General features: G+C 45.1%; 1 protein-coding gene across 1 annotated transcript in view; it reads left to right on the top strand.

Annotated features, from left to right (window-relative positions):
* Mrps27 (mitochondrial ribosomal protein S27) overlaps nt 1-18,206 on the top strand; it is an 83,219-nt gene that overhangs the window by 4,475 nt on the left and 60,538 nt on the right. Inside the window, exons 2-4 of the mRNA XM_038322975.1 lie at nt 1,813-1,890; nt 12,353-12,423; nt 14,278-14,336. Of these exons, the coding sequence (XP_038178903.1) occupies nt 1,813-1,890; nt 12,353-12,423; nt 14,278-14,336 (208 nt within the window). The remainder of the gene's footprint in view (nt 1-1,812; nt 1,891-12,352; nt 12,424-14,277; nt 14,337-18,206) is intronic.

The raw sequence follows: 18,206 nt of genomic DNA, 5'->3' as shown, positions 1-18,206 counted from the left end.
GCACTTACACACCAACACATACATGCACGCATGCACGCGCGCGCGTGTGCAAATAAAGTTTCACTTGGACTGACCATGTAGTTATTTTTTTCCTTTCTTGTCACTATCCCCTAAATATTAAATAAAACAACTCTTTGCATAGTTGTTCTCATGAAATTGAGTACTATAAGTAATATAGCAGAGAATCTAAAAATTTAGAAAGGTGTACTTCAGTAATATTCAAATTCTACATCATTTTATGTCAGTTTTAATTTGGTTTGGTTTTTTGAGACAGGGTTTCTCTGTGTAGCCCTGGCTGGCCTGGAACTTGCTTTGTAGACCAGGCTGGCCTCAAACTTACAGAGATTCACCTGCCTCTGCCTCCCGAGTGCTAGGATTAAAGGCGTGCACCACCATGCCCCACTTTTTTTTTTAAAAAAAAAAAATATCATTTTATGTCAGAACTTGTGTGTCTATGGGAAATCCTGGAACTAATTCCTCAGACATGGGGGAACAGTGATATATGGGGGAGGGGAGACCGTGAATTTGTGTGTGGTGTGTGTGTGGTGTGTATATGTGCATGTGTGTGAGTATGAAGTGTGTGTGAGTGGGTGTATATGTGTGTAGTGAGTGAGTGTGTGTGTGGTGTAGTGTGTGTGATATTAGGAATTGAACACAAGGCCTCACATATGCTGGGTTGACTTTCGATCACTAATAGCCCCAGACCCTTTTGTACTGTTGTAATTTTTAAATTAGAGAGAATAACTTTCAGGAGTCAGTTCTCCCCTACTGTGTGAGGTCCCAACATTGAACTCGGGTTGCCAGTTTTAACAGCAGTCCCCTAACCCCCTGCCCCATCACACTGGCCCAGTACTTGCTGGTTTTGAGACTAAGTTACTTAGGCTGGCCTTGAACTCACTCTATAGCCCAGAAAGACACTGAGCTTGGAACCCTTCTGCTTCAGTTTCCTCAGTGACTAGGATTATAAGCTTGTGTTACCAGGTCCAGCATGTGTGTGTGTGTGTGTGTGTGTGTGTGTGTGTGTGTGTTTAAAATGTATGTATATATACGTACATTTTTTTGAGAACTCTCTGCTCAAATCCTTTGCCCACCTTTCAGTTGGGTTGTCCTGTATTATTAAATTATAAAGGTGTTTTATGTTCCTGATGAAAGTTACTTATTTTTTTCCCATGTTGTAGGATTCTATCACTTTCCTGAGAGTATCCTTGTAGGTACAGAAGGTTTTCCTTTTGCTGAGACTGTCATCAGGCCCTTCTCATTTGTTCCAAGAGGTCGTGTATTGAGTACTGTTGATGCCGGGCACTTGCCGGCCGCCAGGAGTCCAGCTCTGTCCCCTGTGAGGCTTCCAGTTTAGCTTTCAGGCTTCTTTCCTCTCCTTGGGTTCTGGGACTGATCTGATACTTCTCTTTTCGTTATGGAAAATAAGGGCAGATTTGCTAATCAGAATCAAATGGAAATGTTTCCAGGATTGATAGCATATAACATCCAGTTAATGACTTAGCAATAGTTCAGCAGGTTATTTGGAGATAATGAAGAATTTTAGAACCCTGAAAACCTGGGCTGTAATTTGATAGTATAAATGACTTTCAGTTTTAACATAAAAGATTAAGATGACCGGCAATTTTGCCTATGAAACTGTTGAGGTTTTCAGACTTTCCTGCGATTTGTTGTGAACTGTGTGGCATCCATTGTGGTACCACGTTCGAGTTTAAGTGCCTAAGCTGGAGGCTGCAAATACAAGGGAAGCCGTGTTCAGTAAAGCACATCCTTTGAACTGCACTCCTGCTGAGACGCTTGTCTTTCTTTCCCCAGGTAAAAGATGCCTACTTTCTGCAGCATACGTGGACAGCCGCCAGTGGGAAGCCAGAGAGAAGGAGCAGTGCCACCTGGGTAGGTGCTGATTCTGCCACTGTAGTCATTCCTTGTGTCTCGCATCGTGCTCACATGAAACATGCATGGAAAGATAGTTTTACCATGACTCAGCTCACAGAAGTACGTTTTACGTCCTGAAAGGAATCACCTTTGCTGACCCTGCATCCCTCGTACTGCCTTTATTATTTGCTGAGCCTGTGTAAGCAATTCTTTCTTGCTTTTCATTCATTGTGTCATGTAGTTTTCACACAGCCTGTCCATTTTACAGAACTTTATACTTTGTACTATTTTTTTTTAATTTTTAATTTCATTGTTTTCTTAACTACTATATCATTGCCAAGTGACAGATGTGGGAGAAAGTTTGCTGTCTCCTGGAGGCCATGAAAAGACAGTGTCTTCCAGGAGTAAGCTCACACTTTACCCTCTGCTCCCCTTCTTCCTTTGTCATAGTTCACAGATGGTGGCCTTTCATGTAAATGCTACCAAGGCCTAAAAGAAGCCACTGACCCCACAAGCGCGTTTTACAGTTGTACTAGCATACTTGTGACTGCCCTGCCACGCACAGGCCTTCGCCAGGACACTGTGGGGTGAACAGATAGGTGGGGGATGAGACTGTTGGTGTGCGCGTGAATCCCACCCCTGTGCTTGTGTCAGACAGAGCAAAGGGCGGGGACATAGCTGTCAGCCCTGGCCGCCTTTTGGATGTTTCAGAATGGTCATGGTCTCCCCTGAGCATGTGAGTTGCAGAGTTGGCCAGCAGCTCTGGAAAGGGTGCGTGGGCAGGGCCAGCCAAAGCAGAGCTGGTCAGGGTGTGAAGGTGAGTGTTCGAGTCCTCCATAGGGAACTTACAGTCTGACTCTCGCTTTAAAGGATTGGCACAGGCTTTCAAATCAGCATTGTTTACTCTCTTGAAATTAAATTCAAAGCAAACATGTTTCCTTACATAACACTTTCAAATTTATATAATTACCATGATAGAAAAAAGAAAAACGAAGTAATTTGGCATATAGTATTATTTGGAAATGTAATGAGATATTTAGGCCTCGCCAAGGATTCGGAAGTAGCCATGTCCTTGCATTCTCCATGCAAGGCCATTGACACAGTGGACAATGGCATGGGCACGGCAAGTGGCCGTAGAGTGACAATTTTGTTTATAAAGTGAGCGGTTTTTGGTAAAACTCTGGGTAGCACAAAAGTCTGTCTTCAGTCAGTTTGCATTGAAGATGCATTAATGAAAAATGCAGCTTACCTTTATTTATGAAAGAAGTACTTTGTGTTTATCTGTAAAACGAAATTAGTTTGCTAATTAGAAACAGGTCTCTCACTCAACTTAGAGGTGAGTTGATGACCAGCAAACTTCCCATCTGTACCCCAACCCCCCAGGAATGGTTCTAGACCTGCACGCAGCCGCTGGGGCTTTTTCTATGGGTGTTGGGGATTCACACTCTAGTTTTCATGCGTATACAGCAAGCACTCTTACTTGCTGAGCCATATCCTAGCCCCTGGGAATAATTTTCAACTTACAGAAAATTAGCAAGTTTCTCCCTACCCTTTGCCCATTTTGTTACCATTTTGATGTATTTGTTTTTGCTTTCTCATTCTGTCGTGTGTGTGTGTGTGTGTGCGCGCGACCTATTGTGTCCCTGTCAGAGAGGTGTGCACTGCTATCTCTTAATTATCTGATTTTGTTTCACATATTATATAGCCATCTTAAATTCTTCAGCATGTATTACCCAACATGTTATATACCATAGTACATTTTTTTACTTCATTAATTAATGCTGTTTTTTTTCCTATCTTTTCTGTCACTTGACTCCAAAAATGTCCTTTCCCACATTTTTCGTCCTCTAATACCGGATCCATTTCAGGTTCACATTGTATTTAAATCAAGTCTCCTTTAATTTGAAATTATTCCTTCTCCTTTTTAATTGCTTATGCTGTTCTTACCTTTTTTTAATAGTTAAGCTCCAGTCTGCCTCCCCAGGCGCACTACCCTTTGCTGCTGTGACCCTGTCGGTGTGTCATCTGGATGTCTGTGTGCCTGCACTAGCCGTGTGAGCTTCCGTCTCCTGGTCACTGTGTCTGATTTCTCCACTGCAGCCTTGGCTGGTTTTTCTCCCTCTTGCCTCGCAGCCTAGAAGCAGGGGGACATTCACATAGTGCTGATAGCCTGAGTCTGTACCGTGAAGGCTGCAAGGTGGTGGTTTCCCGACTCCACCCCCTTCCATACTACTGCTCAGCTCCGTCTTCTGAGGCAGCAGACCTTGCTTTTGTGCTTCTTTCTCGGTTATCTATCATTGACATTTTGTTGGTTTATGGTTTTTTAATGGTGCACTGCTGTCATGAATTATTTGGAAGGCCGGTGTCCCAGCTTGCCTGGCTGGTAGTGTGAGTGCTCTCCAGCCAGTTTCCATGTTCTCCTTCTCGCTCAGTGCGCTGTGGGCCATTGCACCTCCCTTCCCTGGCCCTGCACCCCTCCCTTCCCTGGCCCTGCACCCCTCCCTTCCCTGGCCCTGCACCCGGTCCCTTTAGTGGGGAGTGCTATTAGAAGCAGGATCTGGGTGTTAGATGTCTCTTGATCCTTACCCAGAAATAAGTTTCGCACCAATACCTTGCTCTCCACCCATCTGCATGGGATTTTCCCGGGCCTTGCTGTAGTCTCCCTTATATTCTTAGATCTTGGCTCCAGGCAGAGGCAGGGTTTCGTGGGGAGAGTCCACAGCATTGCACGGTGTACCAGTTCTCTGTCTTCTATCCAAAAAGTACCAGCTGTGCCTTCCAGTCATCGTGAAAGTCATAAGTAACCTACACATTATGTGAAGGCGCCCTCCGAAGTCAGTCTCACGAAGTCAGGGAATTATCACTGTTGTAGTGATAATTCCAGTCAGTGTAGCTTCAGATAATTATATAGCAAAGATTGTTCTCATGTGCCATACATGAATAATCCACAGTGCTACGGAAATACAAGTAAAGGAATGATGTATTCTGGGAAGGCTTTTTAAACGTTTTCCCAGGTGTGGAGGAAAGATAAGGAAGAGGAGACAGCCACTGTATATGCCTTGTGTTAGGGATAGTTAATAGATCTATTATGGGACACAAATCCAGGGATCTTTGTCCTGGCTACATGAATAAACGATTTGCTTGCAAAGAATGAGGCTGATAATCTGTAACACATAAACATCATGGGGCAGTTGTCTCTTCTCTGTTAAAAGCAATACTTGGGAAAGTAGAGTAAATTACTATTTACTGAACACCTCCAGGCATTGTTGCCCCTCCCACTCTGCCTTTAGTACCTTCCTACACCCAGTCAGAACTGTTTTCCTACCTTTTTTTAAGAAATAGTTTCTTTGTGTAGCCCAGGTTATCCTGGAACTAGTTCTGCAGACCAGGCTGGCCTCGTACTCAATAGAGATTCCCCTGCCTCTGCCTCCCTAGTGCTGGGATCAAAGGCATGTGCCACCACCGCCTGGCATGTTATCTGGCCGTGTTGCCTTCCTTAAGAAGTGTGATGTGGGTTGTGCACCCAAGAGGCTGGCATCTGGGTTTGTGTCTCAGTTTTACCACTTTCAGCTGTCACTGTCCATGTCTGTAGCCATAAATCGAGGGTGTGTGCTGTCTGCCTTAGTTCCTAAACATTCATCTTAGAAATATGTGTAATGAATAAGTCCCTGGGTCCCTTGTGTCTGACCCATGTTTATTATTTGATGTAAAGTTTGAATTCAGACTGTTTGGAAGAAAAAAGAACCTTCGGAGACCGTATTTTCCCATTGTGTAACTGCTCCCACCTCTGATTCATATAGGCACATTTTTCTGTGTGTCATGACTTTTTGCTTTTAACAAGGTTGAAATCTGATTCGGCCTGCTGCCTGCTCCGGGTGCTCCTGTGGCTGCATCCCCGCTGATCAGGCAGTAGATGGCAGTGTGGTCCTTGAGAGAAATGCTCTTCCTTCTGCGCTGGGCGCGGACCTATCGGGGTGCGTGCGTTCATGTGGAGCGCCGTGATTGGACAGCGCGATGGGAGGGCCGTGAGGTGGTGGGTTCGGGCTCGCTAATTGGAGGAGGGAGGAGGGCCGATATGAGGCATTTGTTCCTGTGGCCTCCCATTGGCGCGGCAGCCGGTGTGTGGCGTCTTTGGCGCTGCCCGCTGGTCCTGGAGAGGTCCTTGGAGGAGTGTCCTTGAGCGTCTCTTTTCTTGACGGTTGCTTATTGCTTTGCCTTGTGCATTCCAAAAGATGCACAGATCGTAAGCAGCGAATTAGCACAAAGTGAGCACACCCGAGTAGAAGATGGAGCATTTGTCTTGCTTTCCTTGGAAACACCTGAGCTCCTGACTTGTCTAGGCTACCTTATAAGAGTTTGAAATGAGAAAGTGTAAAACAGAAAAGATAATAATGTAACTCCCGTTACCCGCTGTTTCAGCAATTATAAGCGCTGAGCCTTTTTTCTCTTTCTGCACCCCTACCTAATCCTTTGAATTACTTTAAGACAAGCCCAAGGAAACAAATGGTGGAGAGAGGAATATGTTTTGTGTATTTCAAAAGATGTTTTTAAAGCCATTGTTATATATATAAAGCATTCATGTGAATATGAAATAACCAGTTTTCAATATTCCTTGCTGTGAACTCAGGGAACCTCTGCCTCCCAAGTGCTGGGACTGGATGTGTGCACCACCATGCCCATCAGTTTCTGGTATTTTTGTTTGTTTGTTTGCTTTTCAGAGACAGGGTTTCTCTGTAGCTTTGGAGCCTGTCCTGGAACTAGCTCTTAGAGACCAGGCTGTCCTTGAACTCACAGAGGTCCTAAGGCTGCCCCTGCCTCCCGAGCGCTGGAATTAAAGGCGTGTACCACCACCACCCGGCTCAGTTTCTGGTATTCTTATAAGTACATTGAACAAGGACCCAACTGAAGCATGGCAGTAAAGTTGGTTGTCCTTTTCTTGATTATTTAATAAAATCTGTTTGTAGAAACATGAAGGTGAACATGATCCAACAGTTAACAATTAGACTTCATCTATATTCTATTCCCTTTCTTCAGTCTGCTTAAGTAAATCAGCTACCTAATCATTTCACATGTATTTGATACATACCTCCAAAAGATGAGTATTTTAAGGATAACTGATGCCATCATTAAATATTATACATTCACATTTCCTCATATCTTTAATATGTTTACTTCATTTACAGAGGACTTCCTGTGGCACACTTGTGCAGACTGGCCCTTTGTAGCTTATCTCACATTCTAGGTTTGCTGACGTCATCTTCGTGGTGCTGTGTGATTTCTCTGGTTTCCATCTGTCCTGTATAAACAGTGGTTGTAAATCACCAGGATTGTCAGATTCGGGGCTTGTTCTGTGGTTTTGGTTTCCTTTTGTCTTAAGTACACCACAGTAACTGTTTCCCTCTGTCAGGACACACAGGCATTTGTCTGTCCCTCTGCCAGGTGAAGACCCTGGTGATCCTGTCTGCTCCATTATTTCCTTAGGAGGGCAAACCATTACTGTTGTATTTCTGTCATTTGTTCCTTGTTTACTACCAAGAAAAATGCTGTATGTTTTTCCTTCTTTAGCATTTCAATTATCCATGATAGAATTTGTACCTAAGAGGCAATTTCAAAATATCCTCCAAAGGTGATTGCTATTATAAACTTAGATTTGTTTTTGTTTTGTTTTTTTCAGACAGAGTTTCTCTGTGTAGCTCTGGCTGTCTTAGAATTTACTATGTAGATCTGGCTGGCCTTGAACTCAGATCTGCAGCCTCTGCCTCCCCAATGCTAGGATCAAAGGCAGAGGCCACTTTTGTTCTTGGTAACTGTTGTTTCTGCAGAGGCCTTATAACTGAGCATGTTACAGCTGAGTGCTGTTGGCTTTGACTGTTGTCTGTGGAGGCCTTTGGCTCCAGACTGCTGTCCATACAGGTCTAGGACAAGGTTGGCTAGGTTACGTTGTTACCTCAGCTGGCAGTTCAGAGGTGAGTCTGACTTGACCGTATCGTCCTTCTCATTTCCAGATGTGTGAATGTGCAGCTCTCTAGTGCATTTGTCCTTTAGTGATCTGTTTGCTTAACCCAGGAGCACAAATAGAAGGAAATCTGAAAGTCTATACAATTGGTTCCCTTCTGTTTTGCTGTTTCTGCTTCCTTTAGTAACTTCTATGTTTGGGTGTCTGTGTTCTGTCCTTGTTTGTCTTTAAAATGGGAGAAACAGAAACACAGTTGCAGCCTATTTCCTGAGATGCTGTCCTCTCTGGTGAGTACAGTAGCAGCCTGTGTCCATTCTTTAGGAGAAAAGGGCTGCTGTTGCTCACATAGGGAGAAACCACAGGTAATAGGAATCCCTCTGGGTTGGTAGCTTCCTTCCTTTCTTCACCGTCTTTCCTTAGCACTAAAACCACGCCTCATAGTGGCTCCTTTTCTAGTCTCTCTGACTGGCTTTGTGATCACTGAGAAGCTTGCCACAGTCTTCTCAGAATTCTGTTTACTGTGAAACTATGGTACTTTGACATGTGCTGGATTAAAATTAATTTCCTGGTAAAGTCATGTAATGACCCGCCTTTCAAAGCCCTGCATTTTGTCTGTAGCCTTTTGCATCTGATAGTGTCTTACAGTTCTGTCTGTAGCCTTTTGCATCTGATAGTGTCTTACAGTTCTGTCTGTAGCCTTTTGGCTGCTGTTCTCCTAGTAAATTTTTTTGCATTTATTGCCAGTTTTTCTGTGCTTCTATGATTTATACACCTAGATTTTTGGTCGTGACCAATCTGGCATTCATTTCCTGATTGGTGGTATATCTGGACTTATTTTTGGCCATGTTTTGTGGTTAGTATTATCTCTTGTCTTTTGTTGCTATAGCTTTTGCTTTTATTTTTGTTTGTCTTGGGTTGGAAGAATCCATAATGTTATATATTTCTGCAATGCAAAAGGCCAAATCAGACCAGATTAAAAACAGATAAATGCAGGTTTCTTGGGTGTTGCTCCTGGGTGGATTACCTGTCCTCAAGAACCAGGCCAGAGAAGTCACGTGCCTGGGCTAAGTAAGGCAGGGAGGTTTTATAGATCTTAGACAAAGGGTGAGGGTGTGCAGGCTCTAGCCCAATGAGAGACCCTGCATAGAGAAAACAGTGTGGACAGTGCCTGGGAGGATCCGAATAACACTGGTGCTGCCTGTGACCACCACACACATTGCTAGGCCGTGCACAGGAGAACATGGACACACAGACACACAAAACCCTCGGCACACGAGAACATGGACACACAGACACACAAAACCCTCGGCACACGAGAACATGGACACACAGACACACAAAACCCTCGGCACACGAGAACATGGACACACAGACACACAAAACCCTCGGCACACGAGAACATGGACACACAGATACACAAAACCCTCGGCACACGAGAACATGGACACACAGACACACAGACCCTTGGCTGTTTTCCCATCGCATGTCATCTCACCTCATTCTCTTCATTTACTTTTTTGGACATTAAATTAAATTTATTTCAGAAATTGTTCTGTTTTCAGTGTCTCTTAATAGCATCCTTATTGCATTCTGTGTAATTTTGCCCCAGTCTGATTTTCAATTCACTGGTCCTCATGTATGTCTAACCTGCTCCTCAGCTCACCGTTCGCTTGCTCGCTTGCTCCTGCAGGCTGTCCTCAAACTTGCGCTCCTTTTGCTTCTGACTTTGGGGTGCTTTGTAGACAGACAGCAGTATGCCTGTTTTTATGTCCTGTTCTGTCCCAGCTATCCCTTTCTTTTGAGATTTCTTGCAGTATTTACATAAAAACAAGCCGTGCCTAAAGCACACAGTTTAATAAATTTTGGCAGATGTGAGCTCTGTATGACCTTACACACCACAGTCCTGCCAGCCTTCAAAGGCAGTTTTCTCTAGTCCCTGAAAACCCTTCCCTCCTTTCTGCTCCATACCCAGACTCCCAGGAAATGATTGATGTGCTTCTTGTCATTTAAATTAGCAATTTTTAGATTTTTGTGTAAAAGGACACCCCTTTGAATAAAATCCTTAGCTTGGCATGTTTTGAAGGCTTCAGAGGCACCAGAGCCGACTTGTGCTCGGGGACCAGCAGTCCTTGTTTATAGGGGCATTATTTTCCAGTTTCTCTTCAGTACAAATGCAGCTCCAGCCTGACTGTACAGCAGCCCACAACCAGCCTCACCTTTTACAGAGGCTTGGTTATTACCCTCGGATGCTGCCCATTATTAAAACCAGGGCTCCATGCCACAGGGTCTCCCTGTGCCCTGGGGTGACTGCCATTGATTACTTCCTCAAGCCCTCCAAGTGTGAGTTTCCATGTGCCCTCTGGCAATTGTATCTACCTTTTTCAAAGCTCAGTTTTATATGTGAAAAATAATTACTATTGAAGTGTTTTATTTTTATGATAAGAAGGGTGGTTAAAACAATATTGTTCATTTTATTTCAGAAATAGAATTTCTTAGCATTTTATTTGAGCTTAGACAGCACATCCAGAGCCTGCCTCCCTCCTTCCATGGTAGTTCTCACATGTCTCAGTCATCTCAGCCGGCTGTACTACCAGCTGCTGGCTCTGTTGCTATTAGACTTGATGGCCCTGGTTTACTGCAAGCCTATAGAATATGGGGGGAGGCCTGGAAATTCACAGGTTTGTTTCTGGTTTTGTTTTTATGTCTTTCCCCTACTCCCACCCCCAGACAGGTTTCTCAGTATAGCCCTGGCAGTCCTGGAACTCACTTTGTAGAGCAGGCTGGCCTCGAACTCAGAGATCTGCCTGCCTCCACCTCCCAGTGCTGGGATTAAAGGTGTGAGCCACTACCATTCTGCTTAAAGTTTTAGGGAGTTCACTCCATCATTATAAAAAGTCAGTTTCCTCACTAAAACCTTTTATGTTCTTAGATCCTCAGTGCTATTGCTGTCTTTAAATAAGAACACTTTACTACTATCTTATGTTCCGTCTTCTAAATCTAGTTCCACATTGTGTAGTTGAAATTCTGCTAAATGAAGAATTCTTATTTCAGGTCTATTTCCCCATAGTCTACAATGTTCACAACCACCAGCTTCAGTGTATATTTCTGGGGAGCTAAGAACCTAGCAAAACAATGTCTTTGGCACAGCCCATTGAACAGAACTTGGGCATCTGTTGGCCCCTCACTAATGCATAAAGTGTGACTTTGGCTGTGGAAGGCCACAGTCCAGAAGCCTGTGGTGCTGGCCCTCCATGCGCTGCAGCTGTCCCACTTTCCCGGCCCTCCCGCCCTTTGCTGTTTTCTGCCTCATTCATCACACCAGCACTGTAACGCGAGGTGATTGGTCACATCGTGTGTTGCAGCGAACCTTTCTGACTGCAGTATGTAAATGTTATGCATCAGATGCGGGCTCTGCAGCTGTTGCCTTTATTGAAGCCCTGGCCAATTCCCCTTGACTGAAGATGCCTGGGTGTGAAGGCTTCAGATAGGCTCTGGTTACCATGCTTGGAGGTGATCAGCGAAGCTGTCTCATCTCAGTCCTGGGATGGGTGAGATGCTGCGTGTACTGTGAAAAGGACGTGGGAAGGGGACTTGCCAGCATTTCAGTTAGGCCACTAGCTCTTGATCCTGGCTTTGCTTGCTTGCTTGTTTGAATACAGTATATTGATCATTAATGTAACAGTAATCATAATTACAGACATGGTAACATAAGAGAGCTGTTTGGTATCTAATTATGAGCAAGTTCACTTGATAGTATTGATTCTCCTGATAGGAAGGGGTTTAAGGACCTGTTTGAAGGTTTTATAGATGCTATAATCACCTGTTTCAATATTTTTTCTTTTAAATCTCTAAATTTTTCAGTGAAATGGGATTGAATCATGAGCAGAGAATGAGGGGAGCTAGGAATACTGTAAATTTGAGAAGCAGTGGTGTGCAGTGACATAAACCATTTGGAGCGTGTTGACTAGGATCGCAGGTGATCTTAGGGTCTGAGATGAATGTGACAGCACACGTTATAAGCGTTCTTGTTATGTTCTGTTGAGAGGAGCCAACTCCTGGGTAGTGGAGGCTACTAATCAGGAAGGATAGTCAAAGGAACTCTACTTTGTTAGGGAATATCTGCAAGGCCCTTGGTTAATGACCATTACAAAACCTCTGAAGTTGCTAACATTTGACTGCTGGGGAGTAATGGTGGCAGGTCCCCATGCCTGCCCCCACATCTAGTTTCTTCTCATGGAGTTGGACAGACATGATACTCTGCCTTTCCTTACAGAAGTACCTTATTGGTCCATTTTTTAAGAGCTAAATTTGTATTTTTTAATTATTTTGCATTCTCTAGTTGAATAAATTATTTAAAACTGTGACTAACGTCAGTTGTCCTCAGTTTCTGAAAAAGAGCAAGCGTGAGCCTGTTTTGATACTGACTTTGTCATGTTCGCAGCCATCTGGCAGGAGTCGAGTCTGGTGGATTTTCCTGGAGAAATGTGCATATTTAACACGGTTTTTTCTCCTTTGTCTTCACAGCTGATCTTGCATTGTTAATGGACAAAGCATATGAAAGGAAGTTGCCTGTTAGTTCTTTGTCAATATCTCGGGTAAGACCACTTTAAAAGAAAGTAGCCTGTTAATTTTTTAGCAGTAAGTTAATTCTTTAGCAGGTAAGAACATTTCAAACGTGTTTTCAAAGAAGGAGACAAGAAGGCTGTAGACAAGGCAGTGTTGTGGAAGTAGTGGTCACCATGGGAACTGTCTTCCCACAGTGCAGTGTGTTTTTATAATTACAACAGATATTGTATGATGTAGTGGCTGAAACAAAAGGAAATAAACACACCAGACTCAAGTTAGCAATCGCTGATTTGTTTTTTTGTCTGGTTACATTATCCCGTGTTTTTAAAGCTACTATGTCATTTAGTGTGGGAGCAGAAAACACGCGTTCAGTAGCTGACCACCATCTATGGAAGAATGGCTGCTGACATTAAACTGCCTGCTGCTAGATAGCGGGGAGGAGGAGATCAGGCCGGCAGTCGGGACGAGTCATGGTGGAGCCACTCTGGAGCCCTTCCGTGGTGCTCGCTCTTCTAGTTCTTGCCATGCATCATGTATGTTCATTTGCACAGGAGCTTCTAAGCAGAAAGGCAGAAACATCAGAGTCCACTTCTGTTCCCCCATCAGATGTGCTGGTCCCGTCTCTATGGTGACTCCAGGTTACCAGGCTGGAAGTGGCAGGCTCCTCCAGTGGGAGGCTTTACATCTAGAGGGGGAAGGAGAGCTCTTGCCTTCCAGTCCTTTCCTTCCTCTGTGCCTTTGACCCTCTTCATAGGTAGGCAGTTCCACTGTCATCACTTGGGTTTAAGGGACTCCTGTCTGTCAGAGTGGAGAACTGGGAAACCATGGTTTTGAGGGTGGCACCTGTCTGGACTGTAATGTCTGGGTTTTGTTCAGGCAACACTTGGAACTTCAACGAGCTTTTGTGTAAGTGCATGCTCCAGCCTGAGACTCAAACTTCTCAGGGCGGAAGCCTGTAGCTGTTTATACAGATGGAGCAAGCAAGTCCCAGAGGGGCTGTGCCATCTGTTTGTGTCACAGCAAGCTCTCAGGAGAGCTGGTTCTCCAGCACAGGGCCTGTGTTTGGACCACATGTTATCTGCCCTTTAATGGATTTCTAAATCAAACCCACACAGGTCCTGATTCTTTTTAGAAAGTCTCCCTTTTTCCTCCCTCTCTCTCTTTATGAGGTTCTGGTTATACTCTCAGTTGTCCCTGGGCTCTTCCTCTGTCTTCCTGCTTCTGATTGCCCACTTGAGAGCAGAATCCATCCTTGGATAATAGTTTCTGCTCATTCAGATCGTAGGTGAGGAACATACTCACAGATTTTTCCACTTTTTCTTCTCAAGTGCTGGAGATTGAACCTAGAGCCTCATAAACGTTAGTCAAGTGCTCTTTACCAGTGAGCTGCATCCCCAGGCCCAACGCTTAGTAGATTTTATAGCCTGAAGGGAGCCTCCAGTCCTAAAGCGATTGTTCCATATCAACTCTAAAGTCAGAGTCTAAGTGGTTACACACCGAATTCTCTACACTTAGATGATATGTTCTGAACAGTATTGTTCCAGCCTTTAACGGCCCCACCATTTCAACTACGTATTCCATGTGTTTAGAGGACAGGGACAAAGGTGATATAGCTATGAACATTACTGTGCAAAGCTCTCCTCCGGTGTGAGCAAGGGCGGGTTTGGCTTTTCCTGGGTGCTTTCCTGTTGTTGGTTTTGTTTTGGACCAATGTTGTTGTCCAAATCTGATTTGTTTTCACCAGTGTGACGGGTTTTCAGAAAGGATCCATACCATGGGACCATCATCCCAATAAAAAGAGTACATGTCTTTAAAGATCAGCATATGAACTGACCAGATGTGGCGTGATTTGTATTTAACAAAGGTTTCCTTTTTTCCTTTAGTTTGTGGACAACATTTCATCTCGAGAAGATATAGATTCTGCAGAATACTATCTTTACAAGTAAGCTCCCTGCCTACCTCTGCTTCACACCTACTTCTAACACTGTGTGTGTTTCTTCTTTTGTAGTACTGAGAAAAGTGTGTGTGTGTGTGTGTGTGTGTGTGTGTGTGTGTGTGATTGAACCCAGTTACATATGGTCTAGAGCATTAACAGAAGATTCATGTAGTTGCGTATAGCAAGGAACCGCTTGTTCTTCCCGGCTGCCCAGAACCAAAATAACCACACAGAAACTATATTCATTAAATTACTGCTTAGCCCATTAGCTGTAACTTCTTATTAGCTAATCCTTACATATTAGTTTAACCAATTTCTATTAATTTGTGTATTGCCATGAGGCAGGGTACCAGAGATCTTTATAGAAGGGCTACTTTTGAGGCAGCAGGAGGGACAACAAATATCTTGACATTTGCTGTGGGCCGTGCACCGCTCTTGGGAGCCAGGCACACTGGGATCCTCTGCTCATGGTAGAAAAGGAGTGGGTGCTCTCGTTACCACAGCAAACTGGGGTGTTTAAGGCAGCCTGTGTGTAGACAGAAACCCGAAAACAGTGGTACTCTGCCACTGACGGGAAAGTCAGCAAGAATAGAAGTGATTCAGACAGTGGGAAGGCTAAAGCTAAGTGAGAGCCAACACTCGGAAAATAGGCCGTGCCAAGAGCACCTACAGTGGCTGGTGTGGTAGAGACTTCAGCTCATGTATGGCCTGGGGACACCTGACACAGTAGAACCTGAGGCAGAGGCTCAGGGCACTCAGAGTGGATGTGGTTTGGCTGGGAGGCTGGGGAAACCGGCCTGAGAGTATGCACACACCACACTCTTCTGGGAGTGGTCTTGGGACCCTCTGAGACACCTGGGGCGTGGGTGGGAAAATGAGAACCGTGAGAGGCCCCACTGTGCTGCCACAGGCCCTGCTACTCTGTGGCTTCTGCCAGAGAAGCCATACCTCCTGCTACTTTCTATATTGGTGTCTACAGAGAGCATTTTATAGAGATCTGCAAATTGGGTAAGCATAAAAATCACATTTTCGTCTCTCAATAATGCTTAGCATTTTCTTTGACTATGAGTATAGATGACAGATGCCGGCACTATTTGAAGCATTTGTCTTTCTCACCAGTTAAAGTCATTGACTTCTTTTTTTAATCCTATCACATTTGTAGCAGAATTCCAAAAGCTGTGCTCATCACAGCTCAGAAGCCGGTCATCAGGCTGCTCTGGCTCTGGGGTCCCAGCACTAATGGTCACAGCAGTGCATGTGTTGCCTTACCTGGGAACTTCTTATTGTCTTGATAACTGTATCTCAGTGTAATTGGGTTCAGTTGTGAAAAAAACCCATTTGGAGAAAGGGTCCACACCTGCCAGAGGGCTCACAGTGTAAAATAAGAAAGGTTGAGGGCCTCCTCAGAGAGCTTGTGAGCCATAGGTTCTTTTGCTGGTCTTCGTCCTGCTTCTTCCTGCAGGCCTTTTGAGATATTCTATCTTTGTTTTCTTTTCATACAAATACTTTCTTTTCTTATTCCACCTTGCCCTATGAAGGAAGGCAAGTGCATGACTGATAGGTACCCTGTCTCCAAATGAAAGGTTGGGTATAGTCCGTCCCTTAGAGTTCCCATCAAGATGAGGTGGGTGAGAAGACTCTGCAGGCCCCAGCAGGCTGTCTGCAGAGCTGGGGTGCGGTGAGTAGGAGCATTTCTGTTTGGTTTTTGTGTCACCAGCGCCCAGTGTGTGGTGAGGTCAGAAAGCAGCAGCAGCGAAGGCGGTGACGCAGGGGCAGTCAGCAGCACTCAGCGGCCGACACAAGGGCTGTTCCGTGGTCGGTGTCTGGGCAGGGCATTTATTCTTTCCACTTAAGAACTTTCATATCCTCTGCTGATAAGCTCCATATATTTTTTTCTTCCGGGCAGAAGATTTTTGTTTTCGACTTACTGTTCTGCTGTCGTTTGAGACTTCCTGCCTTTACTGTCACCTACTGTCACGGAGGCTAAGAGAGATTGCCTGGGCTGTGAGGATGATCTGTGAAGCTGGGTGCTGCCTGCCCTGAGCTGGGAAGCCACACGCTCCAGTAGACAGCTCTGTGAGGACAGCCTGGGCTTGCCCAGAGCAGACTGTTGTGAAGGACCCAGGCAGGGTTGTGATTGCTCCCAAGGGTGCTACGGCAGAAGGCTTCAAGAGAGAGCCTGGCACAGAGTGCAGTGTGGTGGGGAAATTGGGATTATAAATCGAAGGGAATCCCTGGAAAGCCTTGCCATCTGTGGACTGTTCCTCTGTTGAGAGACTGTCAGCTCTTTACCCCTTTTGGAGCGCTACCTTCCTGGGGCCAGTGTTATTGTATGGTGACCGTCCATAAGCTTCATACAGTGAACACCTCTTTTCCATTTTGGAGACAACCTTCCCTGGCCCGCTAGTCAGGTTCTGAGTATACCCATCCATGTATACTGTCCACACTTAGAGTGAACCTGAAGGCTGACTGTGTCTCCATACTCAGGAGAAAACACTGCAGGTCATCACTACACGTCATTATCCGTGTGGCCATAGCAAGCTTTACCAGCTCCCGTGTTAGCATTTGATGACCTTAGTAATGGTGTGCAGCTCCAGCTGTCACACTGCTGCCCTCCCTTTTGGTGTCCTCTATACTGAGGGTGCTTGCACGTTGCAGTTGGAAGGGCTTATTGCCTTCTGCATCATTGGGGACTGTGGTTTACAAAGCATGTCATTAAACTTGCTCCCTCCCCCTCAAGGCGGCAGTCATCAGAACTGGCTGTCTAATCTGCAACAGATCCTTCCTGAAGAGTGACAGGCCTCTCCAGCTATACAACTTATTCTCTGTTGAGAATTTTACAGTTCTAAAGTGGCCTGTGGTTTCTAGAAAAAGTGTGGTGAATGTTGAATCCATTGTCACACAGTAGAAACGGCTCTAGAGCTTTGGGGATGGATCTTTCCCAGAGTCAGGCTCCTGTGTTGTCATGGAGAGCAGCATGCCGCCCAGTAGTGAGGGGAAGGCTAAGCCGGAGGCTGGCTATGGTGGGGTCGCACGTCCATCCATCTGCGTCGTGGCCTCCAGCGTCCTTCAGCAGCTGCTCAGCTGACCTGGCAGATAGCAGGCGACAGGTCAGACAGCTGGGGTGAGGCAGATGGCCTGCGTGTCTCCAGGTCCTAGGTTGGCAGCGACGGCTCCTTCGAAGGCCGTGTTGGAGGAACCTGTGCCTACGGGGACAGGGAGGGAGGGCTCGCTAGGAGTGAGCTGCGTGCGAAGTCACGCAGTCGCAGCTTTCCTCTGTGGGCTGCTTAGGTCTCTTAAGTTTCTCTGCTAATGTAATACTTCGTCTCTGAAACTCAAACTTGTTTTTAAGTCTACAAGTCGCTGGGCAGCAAGCAAACAGAGCTTTTTTAGAAACAGTTCCCTGCTTTAACTCTGTTGTAGTTGTTTTTATTTGCCAATCCTTACCCCACGCCTGAGAGATAGTCAATTATTATTAATGCTTTGTATCAGACAGTAGCGAATTGACAAATTTGGTTCCTGTCTGACCAGAGATTCATGGGGCTTGGTGATGAGAATGTGAGCCTTTGGCCCCTGCTCCTGCAGTTTGTACTTTCCCCTCTCATCTAGTTAACAAAAATAGTGTGTCAAGTTCCTGTACATCGCTTACGCTTCCCATTATGGCTTATGTTCCCGTGATCTGAGATGACTACTGTCTTTACTACAGTGGGAGGTGATTCCGCATCTGTAGAGTCTCCAGCATAACAGCCCAGGCTACTAAGAATACCTACAAATTATCCATCTTGTATAGACGTGTCTTTTTCTTTCCTCTGGGGTGAATTTGTAGTAGAATAGCTGGAACATATAGAAGATGGATGTTTAACTTTTAAAGAACTT

This window comes from Arvicola amphibius, chromosome 3 (genome assembly GCF_903992535.2).
Source record: "Arvicola amphibius chromosome 3, mArvAmp1.2, whole genome shotgun sequence".
NCBI lineage: Eukaryota > Metazoa > Chordata > Mammalia > Rodentia > Cricetidae > Arvicola > Arvicola amphibius.
This window is presented reverse-complemented; position numbering and strand designations above follow the sequence as displayed.